Source organism: Epinephelus moara, chromosome 16 (assembly GCF_006386435.1).
Source record: "Epinephelus moara isolate mb chromosome 16, YSFRI_EMoa_1.0, whole genome shotgun sequence".
Taxonomy (NCBI): domain Eukaryota; kingdom Metazoa; phylum Chordata; class Actinopteri; order Perciformes; family Serranidae; genus Epinephelus; species Epinephelus moara.
Genome location: NC_065521.1, coordinates 47515682 through 47537193, shown reverse-complemented (window position 1 = coordinate 47537193; position 21512 = coordinate 47515682). Strand labels below are relative to the sequence as shown.

General features: G+C 40.5%; 2 protein-coding genes across 11 annotated transcripts in view; one reads left to right on the top strand and one right to left on the bottom strand.

The window, feature by feature from the left end:
- Positions 1–1664: 1664 nt before the first annotated feature.
- The window catches only part of LOC126402449 (PHD finger protein 20-like), a 53471-nt gene continuing 33623 nt past the window's right edge, over positions 1665–21512 (top strand). For 2 of the 10 annotated variants that reach the window (XM_050064447.1, XM_050064442.1), the window contains exons 1-3: positions 1665–1771; positions 11246–11297; positions 11396–11524. In XM_050064447.1, coding sequence (XP_049920404.1) covers positions 11483–11524 — 42 coding nt within the window. In that variant the 5' untranslated portion in view covers positions 1665–1771; positions 11246–11297; positions 11396–11482. Of the gene's footprint in view, positions 1772–11245; positions 11298–11355; positions 11525–13355; positions 13467–13629; positions 13672–21512 lie in introns of all 10 variants that reach the window. The other 8 variants (XM_050064452.1, XM_050064451.1, XM_050064450.1 and 5 more) reach the window with 8 other exon arrangements.
- On the bottom strand, positions 1704–5540 carry LOC126402490 (galactose-specific lectin nattectin-like). Its single transcript, XM_050064517.1, has 7 exons — positions 5507–5540; positions 5141–5203; positions 4851–4863; positions 3146–3246; positions 2233–2367; positions 1938–2055; positions 1704–1843 (listed from the first exon to the last, which is right to left on the bottom strand). Exons 2-7 carry the CDS (start codon positions 5201–5203, stop codon positions 1782–1784), a joined length of 492 nt encoding a protein of 163 aa, XP_049920474.1. The 5' UTR covers positions 5507–5540; the 3' UTR covers positions 1704–1781.

The following is a 21512-nucleotide window of genomic DNA, read 5'->3' as shown; positions in this document are numbered from 1 at the left end:
CCATGATAACAATAACAATGAAATATATCTGGCGAGCTCTAGATAAAGCCCAGCTGGATACTACTCCAGGTGGAGGTGTCTCGTCCTCGGTCACATCNGCAGCACACCGGTAAGGTAAGACAACACGTTTACATGTCGTTTTCTATATGTTCTCTGACATTTATCCTAACGATATGAGGCGGTCTTTGTGGAAAAAAAGCTTGTTTAGTGGACTAACTTTGCACTTGAAGGTTGCCCGTTCACTTACGTTTTAACAGGTCTGACGCTACTATGCACCCCGGCTATATCTATGCTAACGGCTAACATGCTAACTATTATTTTTATGTCACTAGTCACTTGAAACAAATTTAGGACGATAGGAGACAGGTTGAAATAAACCGAAATTTCCCTTTAAAATTAAAACCTAAAATTAAACCTTTATTAAAACTCTTAAAACTTAAAAATCTCAGTACAGTCAAAACCACACTGTTTCCCTCCAACTCTCTAGCCTGGTTCCAGACCATAGACCCCGCCCACTCAGCTGAGTAGGCTTGCATCTCTGATCTGGCATACTGCAAAGAATTTGCGATTTATCTCGTCCAAACGATGGACGGACCAGTGAACGCCGGGGGTGGGGGCGGGTCTAGCGATTAGCCAATCAGCGCCACGCTGATGTCAAGCTGTACGCCGGTGGGTAACTGGTGAGGATAGCAACAATGGCGACCGCTACAGATCCTACAGATGCTATTGAGGTATTTCGCCACTACTCACGTTAATGGAGGACCAAATTAAGGAAGCTGCTAAACTGGATTAACGGCGATGCAGCTGGGCGTGCACGACGACGGAGACATTTTAAACGGGCAATGCTCGCTTGTTTTCGGCACCCCCGAGGCATGGATACTAATGACGTCAGATTCTGGGTGAGTCGTTGATCTCTACTGATTGGTTAGGGAAAAATCAAATTCCCTCCTCCCCCTTGTAAATCGCCTTCAATGGAGGCCATGTCAGACTGAAGGTTCTGGGAGCTTCAGTCTGACGCTCAGGCTACCAACTCTCTGCTCGGGGTTACCAACTGCCCGGTGTGACAGAAAAATGCCGAATTGCTTGCCCACCTCCGCGTATCTTTTTAAACCCAATGTCAATTTGAAATAATGTTTACGTCTCCCACACCTTGCCAATTATATAATTAATTTAAACAAATCTGACCTGGGGTTTGGTTTTGCTCCAGCACTTAGTGTGTGAAAAGAATAAAATTGTGAAAGAGATGTCCTTTTTTCCACTTGAGCTTCTGCTCTTTTGGTGCATGGAAATAGTCAGAATGCAGGAAATAAAGTGTCAGATGCTAAAAATCTCCCCGGGGGAGGACCCCCAGACCCCCTACTTCATTTCTTTTATTTCATTTCGTTCCCCTTGGGCATGGGGCCACTACGAAGGTGTCCCTTACTTTTACACATTGAAGGTTTGAAGGATTCTTACCATGTTGGTAGTGCATTCCAGCACAAAGCAGGTTTTAGGGGTTTTTGTGTTGTTTGCAAGCAGACGTAAATGACAAGGATTTTTCTTTTGTTTTTTTTGTTGTTTTCAAAATGTCCACATGAAAATACTGATCTTTTATAAAGAGGTGAGACAGTCTGCTGAACAAGATTTATTTGTTTATTGAATCAACTCATAAATCAGAAGTGTCAATATATCTTCTTGCAGTGATGTCATCGAGGCTTGACACCCTGGCAGAAGTGACATCATCAGTGGGGATGTGACATCACCACGGCAGATGTGTCAGGACATGGACATGGTGGGGATCTTCACAGGCGCCTTCCACAAACATAAGGTTTCTTTATGGTGCAAGCATTGTCGTTAGGTTTACCTAGAATTTAAAAAGTTAAAAAAGAAACAATTAGGGTTGCATAGAATGATTATTTTACTTAAGATTCATCTTATAACAGGTAATCAGTGCGTACCCCTGTAGTTCATCTCCATGCAGTGTTCCTTCCCGCCACCGTTGTTGGGCTCTCCTGGACCCCACAGACCATTAAAGTTTGTGTACTTGCTACCATCACTCCACATCCACACACCCTCCTGAAATAAAGTTTTCATGGTCAGTTCAGTCCAGTCACAAAAATTATATTATTCCATCATGTAGTCCAAATCACACGTCAGACTCTCATCAATGCAGCTACCACATTAAAAACAGAATCAGTATCAGGCTCACAGGGAACAGTTGCATCACATCATGTTTATTGTCAAATCGCTCACCTTTGCCGTGTCATGGGCTCCAACCCAAGTTTGGCCATTTTTGTCAGTCACTCTGTTGATCAGGGCTTTGAGAAAGTTGTGCTCACCTCGGTTAGCAATCGAAGCCAAATTCCCACCGAGGGCAATGCAGGCACGCTGATAAAAGAGACAAAGTGTGAAGTGAAAAAGATAAAGGGAGTGAGAGAAAATCACTCAGAGATGTAATGAGTTCAATGAGAAGAAGTGAATTAAGCTTCTTTTACTGAAAGATTCTTGTAAGAACACACTAATCAAAATGAGACCTATTAGGCTATAACTTTCCATATTTTGTTTCACATATATATATATATAGTGTTACAATGAAGGATGTTCATTATAAACATGGTCAACATGTCAAATAAATAGGTAAACATATGTAAAAGTAATCCCAGTGAGCTGAAACCTCAGGCACAGATCGTTCTGAATACTGTTTCCAGCTGTTTATTCTACTCTGTCTTGAATATGATGTCATAGCGTGTCAGCTAACCTACATCACTAAATGAAGCTACATGCTACCTTCACAGAAATTTTTAAACTTGGTTGCCAATGTTATAAATTTCATGTTCCTGTTGGAACAAACCCGGTCTTGATTAGAAGCTTTTACTGGTGATATTTCACCACGTCACAGACCCAGACGTTGTAATTCCAGGTTTGGCCACTATATAAAATTGGCTTCAAGCGCCGCTGCTGTTCCTGGGGGCTTGGTGAACACAGGTCCCAGCACAGACAGTATGAAGAAGATAAGGTGTTTTTTGACTATTAAGGCATGTGAACATGTTCTAGTAGAAACCTTAAAGAGAAGTATGAACCTAAAAACGAGCATCATGGGTCCCTTTTAAATCATATGTAATGAACACAGTTTGGCAGTTGTAACTCATATTATTCCATAAAGTACCTCTGCATTAGCCCAGTCCTTTGGAGCATGGTGGTACATGTAACAGTTATCTTTATACTGGGTCCAACCAGAAGGGCAGGTCTTACAGGGGTCACAGCAGTCTGAAACACAGTTGTACATGATTAGAACAACAGTAACACAAAGACTGATTATTCTGGCCGGTATGATACAAGTGTGACAGAAGAAAAATATTCTTCATGTTTGCTTGTGACCATTTTCAAATGTTAAAGGACAGGTTTAGATTTAAGATGAAGATGTGGCGAACTGACATCGCTGAAGCCTCAAACTTTTTTTTTAGCTTAACCCATTTTTACAGTAAGGTCAAAATAGGAAAGGTTCACTAGCCAGTATGGACGAGTGATGACTAACTTTTCCAGTATGCATATAGCATGTGAATACTGTATTAAAATAGACTTTAAATATTCAAAAATATCTTCAAGGATGTCTTAACTGTTCATGTAAAGTATCAATAAACCGCAGCAGCATCTAGGTTAAGGTGAATACAAAAACACAAAAATGGCAAAGTGTCTTTTTATCACTTAAGCCAAAGAGGAGTTAGTGCCTTCGGCCCAGGAGAAGAGGTATCTGCTGCGAATATGTGGAAGAACAGTTAACCACTTGATTTGGTTATCTTCCAAAGTTAAAAGTTCCCTCTGTGTGTTTTCCTGTTGAGCTGCAGTAGAGGAACAATAATACAGGGAGGGAGTTTTGTCCTAAAAAAGACTTTCACTTATAGGATAACTTTGGCATATTTCAACCTGGACCCTATTTCCCCATGTGACTTGGTGAAAAAAGACTGATTCAATTCAATCAAAAAGGCCTCATCCACATTGTTAAAATCACATAAATAATATTTGATCCATGATACTGAAAATCTTTCAGATAACACTGGAATACATTTTCTGTAAACTACTATGGTTATTATATTCTCTTTAAATCTCAATCATGTTTCCACTGTTGTTGGACAACAACAAGAGACATCTCATGATATTTCCAAACAAGATGTCCGCTCAATGAGGCAACAACAAACAGACCGGATCAAGTGAAAGGTAAAAAGACACTTCAGATGAGATTTAACCACTTTTGATGGTCATAGTGTGACAGTGTTTAATTGCCCCGTTTGCTTCCATTGCAGCCCATCCTGCAGCTACCAGCTGCTGCCCGCTCGCTTAATAATGGACCAATTTCAAAACATTATGTTCACATCAGTCCAATTTACACAGGGAGACAGAGTGCAGGTTGAAAACACCAAACTTATCCTTTAAGAAGATACCCACTTGATTTGTCTGTCTCAGACTGCTGAAGCCTCAAATTAGCTTTGGATTAACTTTTGAACAAATCTTTGCACAGAGGGAGGACGGTGGATTTTGTTCCCCATCACCGACACTCAAAGTGCAGTAAGAAGGGATCTGTTAATGGCCACTATGAAAAGGAGGAATGATTACAGAAAGTAAAACCTGTTCAAGTGTTAATTGGGCACATGACTATTGTTTTAAGACAGAACCTGTGAACCTATCCTTTAAGTGAATAAGTGCTTGAAGACAGTGGAAGTTTATAGATATTATAAATCAATAAAGCTGTATTTGTCTGCTCAGGAAAGCAGCAATCTTAGAAGAAAAACATTTGAAAACTTATAATAGTTTGAACAGCAGTCACAAAGTGCCAGCTGCTGTATTATAACCATACAACTTTGAGAAGTACCAACCTTGACACTGCGCCTGTGAACATAAAGAAAAGATCATTAGCACTGAACTCAACTGGAACTTGTCTCTTTTTTCTAACTTAAGACTTGAGCTTTATTGTGTATGTTATTGCTCAGTATCCATTACCTTACTCACTACATTTCATCACACTGGTAGTTAGTGTGAAGACAAAGTATGGAAATGACAGATATGTTGAAATCATGATGCTGGGCTCAGAGACACGCTACTAGTGTTTAAAGATCAGGTGTTATAACACAAACATCTTTCTGAAATGAATGTATATATTACTTACATTTTCAATCCACAGTCCACTGGTCAAACAGAGGACCGCAATCAAATGAAGACTTGATGCCATCTGTGGAAAGACACAGTATATTAATGAAACTGTATGCACCATAGATCAGTATATTAATTGTCTAACTGTTAACTTAAATTACAAAAATTAACTTTTTAAATATTATTTTTTACAGCATTTTTTATTTTTTAGTGATATGGAAAAAGAAAGTGAGCACATTTTACAGGAACAATAAACTGTAAAAAAGGGGATTTTCTGTTAAAGTGAAAATTAAATGTAATAATGAAAAGATAAAAAGTCTTTTCTGTAGATATGAATAAAAACAGCTGATGCAGTGATGACAGGCAGGAATGAGAGTCTTACCTTGTTGTGATGATCAGGTGAGGTTGCACTTGCAGCAGTAGCAGGTAGCAGTGTGTCTTTGAGAGGGAACGCCTCAGTTTATATATCTTCTCTGGTTGTTTTGACTCCAACACCTGCAATGTGTTTTTCTTTGATCTCAAGATAATGTTTAATTATTGTAATTGATGTTTAATTTATTGGCTCTGACTTGAAGAAAAACCAGAATGTTCTTCAAACAGTTACAAATTAGAAAATGGCACTCAAATGGGAAGGGAGAGTCCAGGACGACGTAACCACTGGTCAAAGTGAGCTGTGCAGGTGTGCTCTCATAAGTACTTGGGCATACATAAGGACCGCTTATAACACAGCTTAATAAAACAGCAGTTTAATCCTTACTCATGCAAGTAGGCACTTTGTTTCATGGCTTGTGTATTATGGTTTTATGCGTCTTTGAGCTCCTTCTCATTCCTACAATGCCTGTGTTTTTATATCTTTCTCATGTGCAAAACTTTATATATCCTCTGCTTATTTTTGTTATATGTAATTCATTAGATTTGTGGTGTAGCATTGTACTGTCATGTTGATTGCAGCTGGGTAAAGCGCTATTACCCAGTGAAATTTCCCTCTAATTGGGACAATAAAATAAGTTACTCAGTACGCAGTTTCCTGCCAGGTTGCTGCATTTCAGCTGCAACCTGAGCAGATCACTTTAGACAAACTTGTAGTTCCAGTGCTTATTATGAGGATAAGTCCATTTTAATGACTGAAACACAGCAAAGAAATGTTGTCATCCATAACTGGACTAACTTTCTCTGTTGGCTACAGCACAACAAAGTAGAAGGTATCAACAATAAGCACAATTAATTGCCTTTATCTCTGAAAAGTGTGTGAGAAAACATAGAATATATTCCTAATCTATCCTCCACTTAGACTGAAATAGATTTTGTTTTTAGGTAGCTAAAATGCATTTTGCTGAAAACCCTGATTCACAGCAATGCATAGCAAACAGGGAGTGCATCGTCGACCACCATCTACTAAATTTAATACACTGACTCTAGATAAGTACCTAATGTAACCCCACTTCAGAAATCCCAAACTATCCCTTTCATAGAAAGAGAAGCGCAGATATTGATTTTTATGCTTCTCTCCCAGAGGCATTATGTTTTCAGATTGTCCATCTGTCGGTTCATCCGAACATCATGTGAACGTGACATCTCAAGAAGCCTTGAGAGAATTTCCACAGATTTGGCACAAACGTCCACTTAGAATCAAGAACGAATTCATTCGAATTTGATGGTCAAAGGTCAAAACATGTTAAAGCTAGTTGCGCAATTTCATGTCATACGCTTATTCACGAGAGTCGACCAATTAGTGGCACGATAGCCAATCACCACTGATAGATCCTCTAGGGACGTATTATGCTGAGAACGAACCAGCAGAAGTTCATTCAGCAATTTTACGCACGTATGATGTGAGTCAACACAAAATATTCTAGGATTCAAACTTGGGGGACAAGAATTGATACAGCATGCTATCGTGATATTTTTGTGTTGCAATATTGTATTGTCACACAACGCCAAGTGTTGATTTTTTTATTATATAAATCATTAATATGAAAAATACAAATTAAACTTTAGGTACTAGAATTATTTAATCAGTTTTTTTTTCAGTCCTCTAGATTCATTTTAATGCTACAGAACAATGGCTGAAGTGAGATGAACAGACTGAAAACAAATAAAACAAAAGTTGTCAATGTTTGTCTTTGTGGACATAATTTACTGTTGAAAAAAGGTAATAAATTGCAATATATTTTATCACAATGCTCAGCATATCACAACATGATTAAAAACGCAATAATTTTGTATTCTGTTGAGTTAAGTGGTAGGGGCGGCACGGTGGTGTGGTGGTTAGCACTGTCGCCTCACAGCAAGAGGGTTCCCAGGTGGGGGAGCTCTTATGTGCGGAGTTTGCATGTTCTTCCCGTGTCAGCGTGGGTTCTCTCCGGGTGCTCCGGCTTCCTCCCACAGTCCAAAGACTGAGGATTAGGTTAACTGATAACTCTAAATTGTCCGTAGGTGTGAATGTGAGTGTGAATGGTTGTCTGTCTCTATGTGTCAGCCCTGTGATAGTCTGGTGACCTGTCCAGGGTGAACCCTGCCTCTCACCCAATGTCAGCTGGGATAGGCTCCAGCCCCCCCGCGACCCTCAAGAGGATGAAGCGGTTAGAAGATGGATGGATGGAGTTAAGTGGTGTTATGTACACCAATTGTGCTGGTATGCCGATGTCTCTTGTTGCTAGCAAACTTTAGTCTAATAGCAGAGTGAGATGAAATACAACAGCTTGGTAGTTATTCTTTATTTCACATTCATACTGAATGTTTCTGCTGTTAGTTGTTGTTCATGAGCATGCAGTGGATGCCTTCTTCCACACTCTGACAGCCATATGGACCTGGCTTTGTGCACAGGAGAATGATCATGTTGAACCATGAAAGGGCCAAACACAAACTGCTGACACAAAAAAACCTCTAAAATATAATTGTATGCTGCAGCAACAGTAGCTGGAAATCAGGGCTCAAGCCCCGACCTTTAACAACAGCCTCAGACAACCAGTCCACATAAGGACAGGGGCGTCCGTGTTCTTTTGTCCGTTCACCGTAAAACAGAAATCAGTGTAATGATGACAGAGTTTATAAAACACACTGCCGCTGGCCTATTTACCCCCGTTTTCAACCAGGATGTTTAATAGTCAACAGAATCATCTTAATTCAACACCCCTGAGAGATTTGTTCAAGTGAAGTGTCTGCCAGTTTACTTTTCCCAGCAGTATTAAACAAATATTAAACTGCAGCAACAGAGGGGAACCTCTCTGTGTGATTAAAATAAAAAAGATTATCCTAATTAAATGAAAAAAGACAGGACATATGATATAAAGACAGAATTTTACTTGGCTTATACGACAACGTGTCAAATTTGGGACTGTTAAATATATATTATCACAGGAAGTTTACCATTTACATACAGTTTCTTTCAAAATAAAAGCACTACATCATGCAACAACATGAATTGACGTTTGTTTTGTCCTCCGATAACTAACGCACGTGATTGGGTTTGGGAAAATAAGAACAGAGTTTGGCTTTATAATCTTACAGGACGCGAAATCCGCTCTCCAAGGTAAAAGATGGTGTTTGATGGACCCATCCTGCAACCCTCCCGCCCGCCCTACTCGGACTTTCGTCGCCTTAACTGTCGTTCTTGTCCTGAGGTGTTCCCCCCTGATGACACTGAGTACTGATAAACTATAACAGTGACCAGCTGCGTGCCATGCCGCGTCAGTGTCTGACGCCGCAAGTCACTGCCCAAGCACCAGATTTCGACGACTTCAGAGTGAGACTGGGTTGCATTGATATATGACGTCCAAGGTACCCTGGGTGTGTTGGTTGTTGACGTTCTGGGACGCCGTGTCAACTTCAGCTTGTTACATGTATTGTCTGTTTTCAAAATACACTTCTGTTTGTTACATGTATTGTCTGTTTTCAAAATACACTTCTGTTTTCCAGGGAAATGTACAGTTTGCTTACAGTCTCTTTCAAAATAAACGTACGACGGCGATACAACACTGCAAATTAACATTTTCCTTCAACAACAAACACGTGGTTACGTTTAGTCAACACACACGTGGTTGGGTTTAGGATAAAAGAACAAGGTTTGGCTTTAAAATCTTACGGGAAGCCTCCCAGGTGAAAGTTGGTGTTTGTTGGACCCATCCATCTCCACTCCCACACACTCTACTCAGACTTTTCATCCCATTAAGTTAAGTTACATTGTTGTCTGGCCATATTTCCCCCTACACCGTCAGGCGCTGTCACACACTCATGCGTATCATGCCAACAATAAGGACAGATTTTTTGGAACTTTGGAATGAGACTGGGTAGCCCCAATAAAAACATGAAAGCACAGGAATTTTATTTTGACAAAATTTTAATACAGTTATGCAAAACAGGCACAAGCTGGTGCGCAAAATTACCCAGAGTGCAGGAAATTAAGAGCTCCAAAGGTTTGCGGCAGAGCACCTGTTTCATGTGTTCCCCCCAGTGTTCAAATGAAGCCATGCTTATTACACTGTGACAAATTTTATAGGTGGAAAAATAAGTCAGAGCAAACAAACAGATCAGAATTTTATTTGGACTCATTACTGGGAAACAAATAAACTTTAGTTTGAATAAAAAGCACAAAAGAGTTTTTTAAGCTGGAATCAAAACTTCTTGCACACTGTCGCCCTCTGCAGCAGTGTGGGGGAACTGACATGATCTTCAAACTACCATACATGCAATGCATAGAAAATGTTAACACGGGCAAAGTGAACAGACCTGAGCTGATAGACCCTTTTACTGTTAGTAAACAGTATGATGTTTCTTGGAGGGCGGGGCTTAGCTGGAGGCAAAACAATTCTCCACAGACATTAGCCAGCGCTAGTAGGAAGATGAGGAAGATGATGTGAGTGGTGCATTCAGAATGATTCATCTGCAAGCACTTTGACACAAACTGGAGCGTTGATAAACTGGGAGCGCTGTCTGAATGTACCATTGGGTTATCCAGAGCAGCGCACTCTCAGAGTGGCAGAGCGCACTCTGGACACTCTGTCTGTGGAGACGGAGCAGCAGAACGCCGAGCGGAGTGAACGTGCGATTAACATAACCGTTGGTTCATTCATGTAGAAATATAACGCTCCGTTTCTTCCACCAGCAGGGCTCTCATTTTAGTGTAGAGCGTCAGACTGAATTTACCAACGCACCATGTCAGGTCGGGTCCATGTCATTGGTCCGACATCCCATTAGTCCGACGGTCTGCGGTGCTGAACGGCTCCCGGCGGGACCCGTATGCTCTCACTCAGTGGATGGATGATGTCACAGGAAGCCAATCTTACAAAGGAGGACCACACTTGTTTGTTTTGCTATGGAAGCTAACGTTAGCTAATGTGCTAAAAAGTTAGCGTTCCAGAGAAATCCAATATTCCTCTTAATCCCTCCCCAGTTTCTGATGAGGTGGACATGATAACCCTTAATACACATAACCTTATTCATCCCTACAACAGGAAATACTTTTTCCCTAACCTGATATGAAGTGTGCGCTGCACATGTGAGCATTTTTGATGATGGCCTCCGTCCAGTCCTTTGGTCTTATCACATTTAACCATAGTTGTCTTTGTTTTTGTTGACGGGCAGTGGCGGCTGGTTTTGAGCCATGACTCCTTCTATTCTGGCTCCCAATAACACAACAAGACAAACACATTTTAACACTCCTATGGAGCCTACAGCCCTGTGGGGGAGAGGCAGGTTTTGCCTCCAGCTAATGAAATGACGTCATTGTGACATCAGCCCTAAAAGGGTCTATATTTTTCAATATATTAACATATACTTTACTATATAAAACAAAATATTCTGTACATGCTGTGAAATATTTTGCTTCCATGTCTTTTTTGGCTTAACTGGCTTTCTCTACCAGGACAGGTGTGATATGATCAGCATTTCTTGAAACCAATTTATCACATCAGTATTGAAAATAACATATTGCATACCAAGTTAAATTCCGAACACATGTCATCTACCTGCACAGGTACAAAAAAAAGCTTGCATTCTCCTAAAATCTTCTGCTGCTGCTGACACCTAACTGCTGCTGCTACATAAAAACTGGAAGTAAAAACATTTGGAGTTGAAGGTAAATTTATCCACTTATATGCTGTGTATCTCTGTTTCCATTCAGGTGACCCTTCTTCTGGTTTGACTGCATGAGAAGAAAATTACACAAAGTTTTGGTGAGTAATTTTTCAGAAATGGAATTTTTTGTTAATTTTTTTGTATTCCATGCTGCAGACTAAAACCTGACTAACCTTCACATGACCTTCACACCAAGTCTTGCTGCTCCTCTGTGTCTTCTCTGTCCTGCACTGACGGTGTCCACTGCTGAGACGTTGACATAATCAGGATCAGACTCCAACTGATGGAAAGAGACGACAGGATGAGAGTCAGAGGCCTCATAAAGGTAATTTGGATTTGGAAGATTTTATATTTCTTTTAAATTGCTCTTTTATAAAAAGGGCATCTGCCGTAAATGTTGTCGGAAATGGTTAAAGACAAATACACATTATTAGGACCCAAGCACTATGCAGTGCGAGGACCCTACTGAAATCCAGGGGATTTTTATTCTTCTTCCTTCAAATGAATTGCACTTTTGAGGGGTTTAACATACTCAAAACTCATGAAAGTTTGCACACACATGTGGTCTCATGCTTGGCTGCCAAAAAATGGCTCAGTAGCGCCCCTTACAAAATTTCCACAAAGCAGCTGCTGAAGCTGGTTCGACCTACATGTACGAAAATTGGTAGGCACATGTAACATCCCAAGACGTACAAAAAAGCGTCATGGAGCCATCCTCTAAACCCAACAGAGAATCCGCCATTTTGAATTTTATGCGAATTTTTTGTGCATTTTTGGCCATTTCCAGGGGTTGTACTTTAACAAACTCCTCCTACAGATTAGACCCTCTCAACTTCAAATTTAGTATGTCCCATCTTAAGACATTGGACATCAAAAGTTGTTCATAGCTTGAGTTTTTGTTGAACCATGTGACTCTGACGAGGTGTCGAATGTCAGTGTTTCGCCATCAAACAGGAAGTGGTTTGTAACTCCACAATACATGGTCCAATCTGCCCCACACCTCCTCAGGTTATGTGTAAATTATGGATGGATGGATGGATCACTGAACAGACCTACCGGGCACAGGCCCACAGTGTAAGGCCTTCACTTGCAAAATGTCACTCAAATTAACATAAACTGACAAGAGAGACTGAAAATGAAAACAAAGAGACACAAAAAGATGAAAAGGACCTACAAAGAGACACAAAATAACTACAAAAAACAAACAAAACAATCACAAAAAAATCACAAAAACAACAAGGAGATACAAAACAACTAGCCTGGTTCCAGACCATAGACCCCGCCCACTCAACTGAGTAGGCTTGCATCTCTGGTCTGGCATACTGCAATGAATTTGCGATTTATCTCGTCCAAACGATGGAAGGACCAATGAACGCTGGGGGTGGGGGCGGGTCCAGCAATTAGCCAATCAGCGCCACGCTGATGTCAAGCTGTGCGCCGGTGGGTAACTGGTGAGGATAGCAACAATGGCGACCGCTACAGATCCTACAGACCACATTAACGATGCTATCGAGGTATTTCGCCACTATTCGCGTTAATGGAGGACCAAATTAAGGAAGCTGCTAAACTGGATTTAACGGCGATGCAGCTGGGCGTGTACGACGACGGAGACATTTTAAACGGGCAATGCTCGCTTGTTTTCAGCACCCCCGAGGCATGGACACTAATGACGTCAGATTCTGGGTGAGTCGTTGATCTCTACTGATTGGTTAGGGAAAAATCAAATTCCCTCCCCCTTGTAAATCGCCTTCAATGGAAGCCATGTCAGACTGAAGGTTCTGGGAGCTTCAGTCTGATGCTCAGGCTACAAAACAACCACAAGGAGCCACAAAACCACTAAAAGATACATAACAACTACAAAGACATGCAAAGCCACCACAAAGTCCATGTCTCTGTGAAGGAGAGGTGGTGGGTCCCTTTGCATATCTGTGCGCAGGGAGCGACAGTTTCATCCATCTTCAATCTGTCTCTCACCTCCACAGTCTCTATGGCTTCATTTGGCTCAGTGGAGCTCAAAGTTTTCTGCCTCCTGAATTTAATTAAAAAACAAACAAACAAATAGATAAATAACAAGTTCAGTCAAAAACTCCAACACAATGAAAGTAAATATTCATATTAAAAGATGATTCATTTTTATATTTTCACCTCATCCACAGGGAATAAAGAAGCAGTAGAGTCGGCATCACAACCACCAGAGTCAGCCTGAGGATATTCATGGTCATCGTTGATTTATCTACAAATAGAGATAAACAGTCATGAGTTACACGGTATGAGAAGGGTTTGATTCATGAATCAGGTGATGCTGTCTGTTGACTAGCCAGTAATTAGTGTCATGGGGGAACTAACCTGCCACAACCATCAGTTGTAAGGTGGAGTTATGACGTCCTCTTGTGTTCTCAGCGTAACAGTAGTAATTCCCACTGTGTTCAGGTCTGACGTCAGTGATGGTGAAGATCTGTCCTGATGCTTTTGGTGAGTCTTCATTCTCCTTGTACCAGGTGTATTTAGCTGCTGGGTTAGCATCACTGCTACAGGTCAGAGTTACTGAACTGCCCTCCACTATCTCAGCAGAAGGATTCACTGACACAGAGGGAAGCTTTGGAGCATCTGGAGGAGAACATGTACAGAAACACAACTATTTTTAAGCAAAGACACACTAGGTGGTAACACTTTACAATAAGGTACACACAATTAGAGTAGTTACTGATGAACTAATGAGTAATTACTGAGGAACTAAGCTACACAAAATTAGAGTAGTTACTGGGGAACTAATGAGGAACGAATGAGGAACTACTGAGAAACTAACTATTAGTTAGTGGTCAGTTCTTCATTAACTCATGATCAAATTTCATAGAGGAGTTAATCACGACTTAATAATTAGTTACTCAATAACCTGTCCATTAGTTAACCTTTTTATGTCCTAAAGTAAAGTGACACATAATGAGTAGTCTTTCATTACTTCATCATCATCTTTACAATTAGTTCCTTAACAAAAAAAATCACAGACAGCAGGATTCTTGCGAAGAGTTTTATTCATTATTTTCAGACCACATACACATTAATATGACCATCCATGTTATTCTGTACAAGGTGCTGACACACCAAACCGACATCAAAGAACTAGCAGCAACGAAAGCCAACTGTTGCGTCGTCTACGTCGCCTCGCGTTGCCCTGTGTCAGTTGCATTTGAACACACCACAAAGACTACACCCAACGCTTGAAACTGTTACTCATTTATTTTGGCACTGCCCCATTGTCAAAAGACTCTGGAGTGATATTTGTAATTTTATTGCGAACAATATTGAAAAAGACTTTAAGCTGTTTTGGAGGGATGTGCTGTTTGGACTTTTTGACTTGAACAGAAATACGGCAAAACCCAATGAAAGATTTATTAGTCTCATCTTACTTTTGGCAAAATTTCACATTCACAAATGTAAGTTTACACATACAAAACCTTCTTTTGTTGCTTTCGTTACATCGATTCCATTAAATTTTCCCTTAATCAAAAGGCAATCAAAACCATTAATATTTGTCATCATTTTAATATTTTCTTGTAAACTCTTATCCCCCCTGGCATATGTGATATATGACATATATGTGCAATGTTGAAGATCTGCATTCTGTAAACTTCCTGTCTTAAATAAAGTTGTGAAAAAAAAAAGGACTACATCCGACGGCCAAGTAGCACGTACGTTCTGCGCCTGTGTGAAAGGAAATAACGTAAAAAGGGAAACCGGAAGTCCGTTGAATGCATGAGATCAACAAAGTAGCGCGGAGTGAGAGAGAGCGGAGTGAGAGAGAGCAGAGTGAGAGAGTGGTACATCCTGTCAGCCGAGGGGTTTCCTATCTGTGCAGCCGAGCACCGCAGCACCTCCACGGACTATTACATCCAGACGCTCCCGGTGTTTCCTCCGCAGGCTCCACTTCACTCAGCTGCCCGATAAACCCGCTGCTTCTTCCCACTTTAACCTGAATAACAAACCAGGGCTCGGTGCTCCGGTTGGATCCAAACGGAGAGCCGGGGCTAGCTCAGAGACTAGCGGAGGCTAACTGGCTGTGCTTCCCTCCGGTCATGCTGCGGCTAACGCTCCGCTAGCCGCTCCCAGCTAGCTCCGGTTTGTTATTCAGGTTAAAGTGGGAAGAAGCAGCGGGTCTGTCGGGCAGCTGAGTGAAGTGGAGCCTGAGGAGGAAGCACCGGTTAGCCCCGGTTTCACTACAGGCAGATTCACTCGCTACAGGGGCGAGGAAATAAAACCTGAACAGCCAATCAGAGTGATCTCTCTCACCGACAAGCTCCGCCACCGATTCAACATGCTCAATCGGCCGAAAATTTGGAATGAATGATGAACTATTAGTTAATGGTCAGTTCTTCAGTAACTCCTAATCAAATTTCAGAGGAGTAGTTACTGAGGAACTAATGAGGAACTAACTATTACTTAATCATTACCTACCTTTTTTGTGTACCCTAAAGTAAAGTGAGACATCAAAATAAGTAGGTAGTGAGTAGGGAATCATTACCTACTCATTTTGATGTCTCACTCTAGGGTACACAAAAAATGTAGGTAATGATTAAGTAATAGTTAGTTCCTCAGTAACTACTCCTCTGAAATTTGATCAGGAGTTACTGAAGAACTGACCATTAACTAAGTTTCTAGTTCCTCATTCTTTCCAAATTTGTTTCAATTTTGTGCACCTCAAACAACTGTACTGTGAACAACGGTGTGATCAGTATACAGTACTTTACACGCAGCCCCCATGACAAATTCTTTAAGCTTAGCCGACCTAAAATGTGACACACTATCATATTTATTTCTAAGGCATCATTGTACAGAATAACATGGATGGTCATATTAATGTGTATGTGGTCTGAAAATAATGAATAGAACTCTTCTCAAGAATCCTGCTGTCTGTGATTTTTTTTTGTTAAGGAACTAATTGTAAAGATCATGATCATGAGTTACTGAAGAACTGACCATTAACTAATAGTTAGTTCATCATTAGTTCCCCAGTAACTACTCTAATTTTGTGTACCAAAGACTGGACAGATTTAGTTTGTCTGTCAGTTTTAGATCAGCTGTTTCACTCACATTTCACATTAATGGTGATGTGACTAGACGCCCTCCTCCCCAGCTCGTTCTCAGCTGCACAGTAATACTGTCCAGAGTCAGAGGACTGGATGGAGTTGAAGACAAGCTGTGGTTCTTCACTGAGAGATACAACATCTGGATTTCCATTCTCCTTGTACCAGGTGTATTTAGCTGCTGGGTTAGCATCACTGCTACAGGTCAGAGTCACTGAACTGCCCTCCTGTATCTCAGCAGAAGGATTCACTGACACAGAGGGAAGCTTTGGAGCATCTGAAGGAGAACATGTACAGAAACACAACTATTTTTAAGCAAAGACACACTAGGCTGTCACACAGCTGTCATTTAGCTGTCATCTGTTTGCGGCTCAGTCGATGTGATGTTTCGTCCACTGCGCAGAGGATTGTGGGTCAGAATAGCCAGAAAAGCATGCTGGTTTGCATTCTCCAAAATATGACCGGATGCAGTAGAACATCCTGGTATTTTTGGCATACTGCATTTATGTTACTGGGACATACTGAATCTTTTTCTGGCATGTCATATCCTCCTGAGACCTGAACTTTTGTTTGGTATGCATTTTTAATTTCGCCTAGCTATTGTGGATCAGTAGGACCAGATAAGTGTAAAAACCTAAACACTGTCAACGATACATTAGTCCTAACGTCCTCACACAAGAGGAGTGGCTTAGATTGTTACTGTTGCTAAGATTAGTTAAATTTGTTGCCATATCAAACTATAAACATTATTAATCATAAATAAACTTGTCCACTTCTGTGTTTGGGGTGGGCTGCAGACTGATGTGGCAGAGATGGCTGCCATCTTGTTTTTACATTAGTGCATTGTGCTCTTACTGCCACTAGATGGTTGTGTTCTGTTTTATGACGCTGTCAGTCCTGTCACAGTTATCACTGTCTTTTCCACCCACTCAGATCACTTCCTTGTTATGTTTTGTACATCATTCTGCTGAGTCTACATCCCCATATAGAATTTCTGTGTTGATGTAACATATCATAAAGGTTCTGACAGTTTATGTATATTTTGAACTACATGGACCATACTACAGTTATGTTTATTACTTTATTTATGTGTTAGAATACAGGCACAAGTTATGTACACCAGGTATGGTGCTGTGAGGCAGTGTAGTGCGCATGATAAAACAAGAGTGTGGACAACGTTGTGTGTAAAAGGCGACATGGAGTTTGTGTTGATTTGGATCGTAATAAGTTTTTGACTGTGTTATGCGGTGTTAAAGTGTAGTAATGGGTAATGTAATCATCTCTCACATTCTTGTCGCATTTTAGCCATTAGTCACCTTGAGGCGTCCTGTTCTACATATCTACCAAGTTTAGTAAAAATCCATATGGCGGTTAGGCCTAGATAAGAAATGAGCTCTCTAGCGCCCCCATTTTGTTTGATGGGGTCAATAATGGAGGGGTCCCCTCAGATTATGTGTGGTCATATGCCTACAAAGTTGCGTGGTGATGGGTGAAACCCTTGAGATGTTATACACCTTTATGTGATGAGCCACGCCCTCCGCAATATTCATTGCCTTATAGAAGCTCAGTTTTAGTAAGTTTTCCAACTTTTGCCAAGAGGGAACTTTAGATATTGGTCCCTAGATTATGTTCACCCAGTTTCATGCAGATCGCTCAAACTTCCTAGGAAGAGATCCATTTGAAGTGTTTTTCAAAAAATTCAAAATGGCGGAAAATCTATATAAGCGGAAGTTATGGGTTCTTGAGGCAAATGTGTTCCTCATGAGGAGAGGCATCTCTGTGCAAAGTTTCATGTCTCTACGACATACGGGGCATGAGATATGCCCATTCAAAGTTTGACATTTCAATCGGTTGCTATAGCGCCCCCCTTTGGCCAATTGATGTAATATTGCTTCATTGGCATCCTCCCATGACCCTCTACCACTGTGCCAAATTTTAACAACATAAACCCTGATTTATCCTCACTATTCACCTTAATGACTTTGAAGTTTAAGGACAAAGCTGTGCTCCTGTCACAGTGGAGTAAACTTACACACTGCAGGAGAGGGGAATTCTTGGTGTCCCTTTACAGCACAGGAGATGTTGTCTGCAGGATCAAACTGAGCCTTAAAACTAGATGTCTCCACACCCGTCATTTCCTCTCCATTCTTGAACCAGACGTAGGAAGGATGACCAGCTGGACTGCAGCTGCTGTGACACTTCAGCTCTGCATAGGTGTGAGACTGCTGGACTGTTATTCTGGTCACCTGCACCTGGAGAGCTGGATATGAGAACACGGGACAATATTACACCCCCAGGTCTAATGAAGAGAGATGACAGATGTACAACCCAACAGTTAAATTCAAACAGCGTTAGTTCAGGCAGGACAGGATGTCAAGCTCAGCTCACACCCCAGCTAAATCAGCTGATCTCAAGCAGCCCAATCAACTGATGAATCAGCTGACAGATTCCTTTCTATCTGCTCTGGCCTGCCTACTGTTGCTGCTTCCTCTGCAAGCTGCTTTGCAACCCGCCTCCACCCCAGCTCCTCCTTTCCATTTCGTGATCACACAAACTCAGGAGTTTGTCTCATGCATAACGTTTTTAAATGTACCGTGTTGGTGTATTTACATCAGCTTGTGTTTACCTGTGACAGTCAGATTTGTACCAGGTAAACTACTCCTCCATTCAAAGCTTTGTGTCTTGAATTTGAAGTGATACGCGGCTGAATCGCTCTCTCTCAGGTCGGCGATTCTCAGAGTGGAGCGTCCTCTCTCTGTCTCAATGATCTGAACACGACCTGCATAATGGGAGTCTTCTCTAAGGTCCTTAGGATTCTTCCGCTGATCTCTACCTTCAGGACGGAACCAGAATTTAGATGTGATGGTTTCATTGTTGTTGTATGTGCAAGAAATGTTCACTGATGAGCCTCTGACGGCACAGACGCTTCTGTCAGTGTACGTCACACTGTTGCAGGATTCATCATTGATACCTGAAAGATAAAACAATCTTTAAAATCATTTTTCAACCAGTGTTGGGTGACTCCATATTTAAAATATATGTAGTTGTCTGACTGAACAGTTGTATCCCTCAGATGGTTTTATGTCAGTGGAGGACTGTTGAATAAACTCGCACACACAATTCGTCACAAGGTCAAGGGAAGACGTGAAGGAGAATTCATAAGGACTTAGGAAAAGACAACTGCGGTGTTGAGAGAATCCGACTGCACTTACACAGGGCTATGTAATGATGGGACAGCAGATGTCATTGACGTGGGTTTGCTGTGGTGAAACTACAATGTTCTGAAGATGGACTACAAAAAGTGCATCTTAGATAATGCGCCCTGTACGTTCTCATCGTGTTGTTTCATGCAGGATACATAAACTAACACAGTGAAACAACGTTACAGTCTTTTGTATAGTGCCCAATTCTCTCTTTTTGTAATGATCCTTCCACTGTAGCTCTGCAGGGAAACACAGGGGAATAAGAAGTGGGAAGCAGTAACTTCATTGATTATTTTAATCTCCAGATACGCCAATTATTATTTATATAGGCTAGCGCCAAATCACAACAAAAGTCATCTCAGGGCACTTTTCACATAAAGCAGGTCTAGATAATACTCTTGAATTTACAGAGACCCAACAATTCCCCTATGAGCAGCACTTGGCGACAGTGGTAAGGAAAAACTCTCCTTCAATGGGAAGAAACCTCAAGCAGAACCCGGCTCTAGGTGGGCGAAAAACAAGTAGGTTTCTGGTTTTGGTTTCATTTCTATTTCAATTAGCCGTTTGAAGACGAAAACAGGAAAAGTATGTGGATTTCCATTTTTTCTCATTCACACAAAAATCGGAAAATTAAAATAATGCATTGTAGGCTACATTTGTTTATCCTGTTATAAAATAAGTTAAACAAAGCTGTGGACGGAGGGTAGCCTACACCAATGGTAGCGAAATGTTCATAGTTCGCGTCTAAGTTTAACATAGCCTAATGTTGAAAGTTCAAAACATATAGCATATGAACAAGTTATGGCATGAGATGTATAATGCTTCATAAACAACGGTAACTTACATGGTGATCTCCTATGGGGTGCCGTTTGTAAAGTGGCTCATGCTGAAAATAACATCAACATTTTGCCACATTTAGCTTCAAACAATGTTTAAAAAAGTGTTGTGAATTTTTTAACGTCACCTTTTACCACATTTACAGCAATATTTGTTAACTTAGAAATATATTAAATAGTTAAATCTAAATATTAAATGTGGCACCTAAATGTTAAATGTTAAATCTAAATATTAAATCTAAATCTAAATGCTAAATCTAAATCTAAATATTAAATCTAAATCTAAATGTTAAATCTAAATATTAAATCTAAATCTAAATATTAAATTTTAAATGTTAAATCTAAATGTTCTGGGTGAATCTAAATATTTAGCTAATATGCAAATTCACACTGCCGGTCACCGGAAGTACCAAAATAAAAGCTCGAGATGGTCAGAATGTGTTTATAGAATCAAATAAAGAATTAAAACCAACTTATCGGGGGAAATGAACACTTGAACATACATTAGCGTGATAATAACTACCTAAAATAACAAGAAACATGTTTGGAGAAATTTTATTTGACGTGTACTTTGAGTTGTTAGTGTCCCTTCGGAGGGAATCGCCTTGGTGTTAACAAATACTTCCGCGTAGAAAACCAGCAGAGTTTAGCTACATATATATATGAATATCTCACATTTTTCACGTCACTATATCACCGTTTAGACTAATCTGATGTTTATAAAGTCTATAAACAATGATTGAACAAACATTACTATTTCTGTGTGCACGTTTTGTAAATAATAATATGGTTATCGTAGATTAGCGGGGCTAACTGTTAGCTGTTAGTCCCGTTAGCGGTGTCTGTAATGACACAGTAAACATCAGATTAGTCTAAATGGTGATATAGTGACGTGAAAAATGTGAGATATTCATATATATGTAGCTAAACTCTGCTGGTTTTCTACCCGGAAGTATTTGTAAACAACAAGGGGATTCACTCCGAAGGGACACCAACAACTCAAAGTACACGTCAAATAAAATTTCTCCAAACATGTTTCTTGTTATTTTAGGTAGTTATTATCACGCTAATGTATGTTCAAGTGTTCATTTCCCCCGATAAGTTGGTTTTAATTCGTTATTTGATTCTATAAACACAGTCTGACCATCTCGAGCTTTTATTTTGGTACTTCCGGTGACCGGCAGTGTGAATTT